General features: G+C 31.9%; 1 protein-coding gene across 1 annotated transcript; it reads right to left on the bottom strand.

Annotated features, from left to right (window-relative positions):
• Positions 1 to 362: 362 nt before the first annotated feature.
• Positions 363 to 542, bottom strand: SARC_11163 (hypothetical protein; the record flags this gene model as incomplete). The annotated part of the gene is made up of 1 exon (XM_014294759.1): positions 363 to 542. A coding segment is annotated over one exon (180 nt), but the record flags the coding sequence as incomplete, so codon positions are not given.
• Between the last annotated feature and the right edge of the window lie 844 nt (positions 543 to 1,386).

Genomic DNA, 1,386 nt, shown 5'->3' on the forward strand with positions numbered 1-1,386 from the left:
TATATACATATACACACAGGCACACAGGCACACATTATATATATATATATATATATACACACATATACATATATATATTTATACACATATACATATACCTATACACATACATATATATATATATATATATACATATACACATGTATATACATATACACACATACATAATATACGTATAAATATAAACACACAAACCTACATACATACACATACAGCCAACCGCCCACTCATATATATATACATATGTATATAGCTATAGATAAATACATGGTATATATGCATATATCTGAATTTATAACTATTTATTGATAAGATAAATATACATATATAAAAATGTTGTTAAGCGTACATTTAGATACTTATCAGTTAAACTCACCCTTCGTCATCACGTATGCTACTTGATGGAGGGTATCCCTCAGGAATATCTTCAACTGCGGTTTGATTTCGTGATCAATTGCCACCCTCGTCCAGACAGGTCTCTTTTCGAACAGTTTACGCACCTGTTCCAGTAGTAGCGCTACTATAGGCTCTTTAACCGAGGACTGGAAGGGATGGATATAAATTTGATATTGGTATGGTAACAGATAACATGCATGTGAAGTATATGAAAAGGATGGACGTACATTCCATAAACAAATGGCAATACGTATTAACATATGTTTGATATAAGAGCGGAATAGAACAAATAAACGAATTACAATGTGACGACGCTGACCAAGACCCATATGACATTTTGATGAAGGAATCTATCATTGTGTACTGATGTGAACATACTCACGGAGTTCTATTGGTGGCGAACTGCATGATATATTATGAACTAATAATGTTAAAGACAATTGTAAAAACAGGTGCTATTCTTGCCCCAATTGGTCTATGCTCCGACACTTTCTGCACGCGTAGTTAATTATTCATGAATATATATATACATATATATTTATATATATATATATATATATATATGTATACATACATACATACATACATACATACATACATATATATATGCTTACATAATATATATATATATATATATATTCATATTAATTCATAAATATATATGTACATACATACATACATATATATACATATATTATTGTGAGTACTTCGTAGCCTTGTTCTAGACGTACACGACAGCCTATTATAAGTTCTCGCACTGGTTATAACAATAGTGTTGCAGCGTGCGACACTTACTGTGCCACACACTTTCTATGTATACATCAAATATTTTTAAATATGAATTCTCCCACGTGAGAATTCTCACCAAATATTGATGACAGATTTTCTGAAAATTGATGACAGGCCTGATCGGCCCAAATCCTGGCCTAGATTTGGGTCGGCCAAAACCTTACCCTAGAATCCTAGGGCTCAGTTAACAGTCAATCCCAA

This window comes from Sphaeroforma arctica (assembly GCF_001186125.1).
Source record: "Sphaeroforma arctica JP610 unplaced genomic scaffold supercont1.1552, whole genome shotgun sequence".
Lineage (NCBI taxonomy): Eukaryota > Ichthyosporea > Ichthyophonida > Sphaeroforma > Sphaeroforma arctica.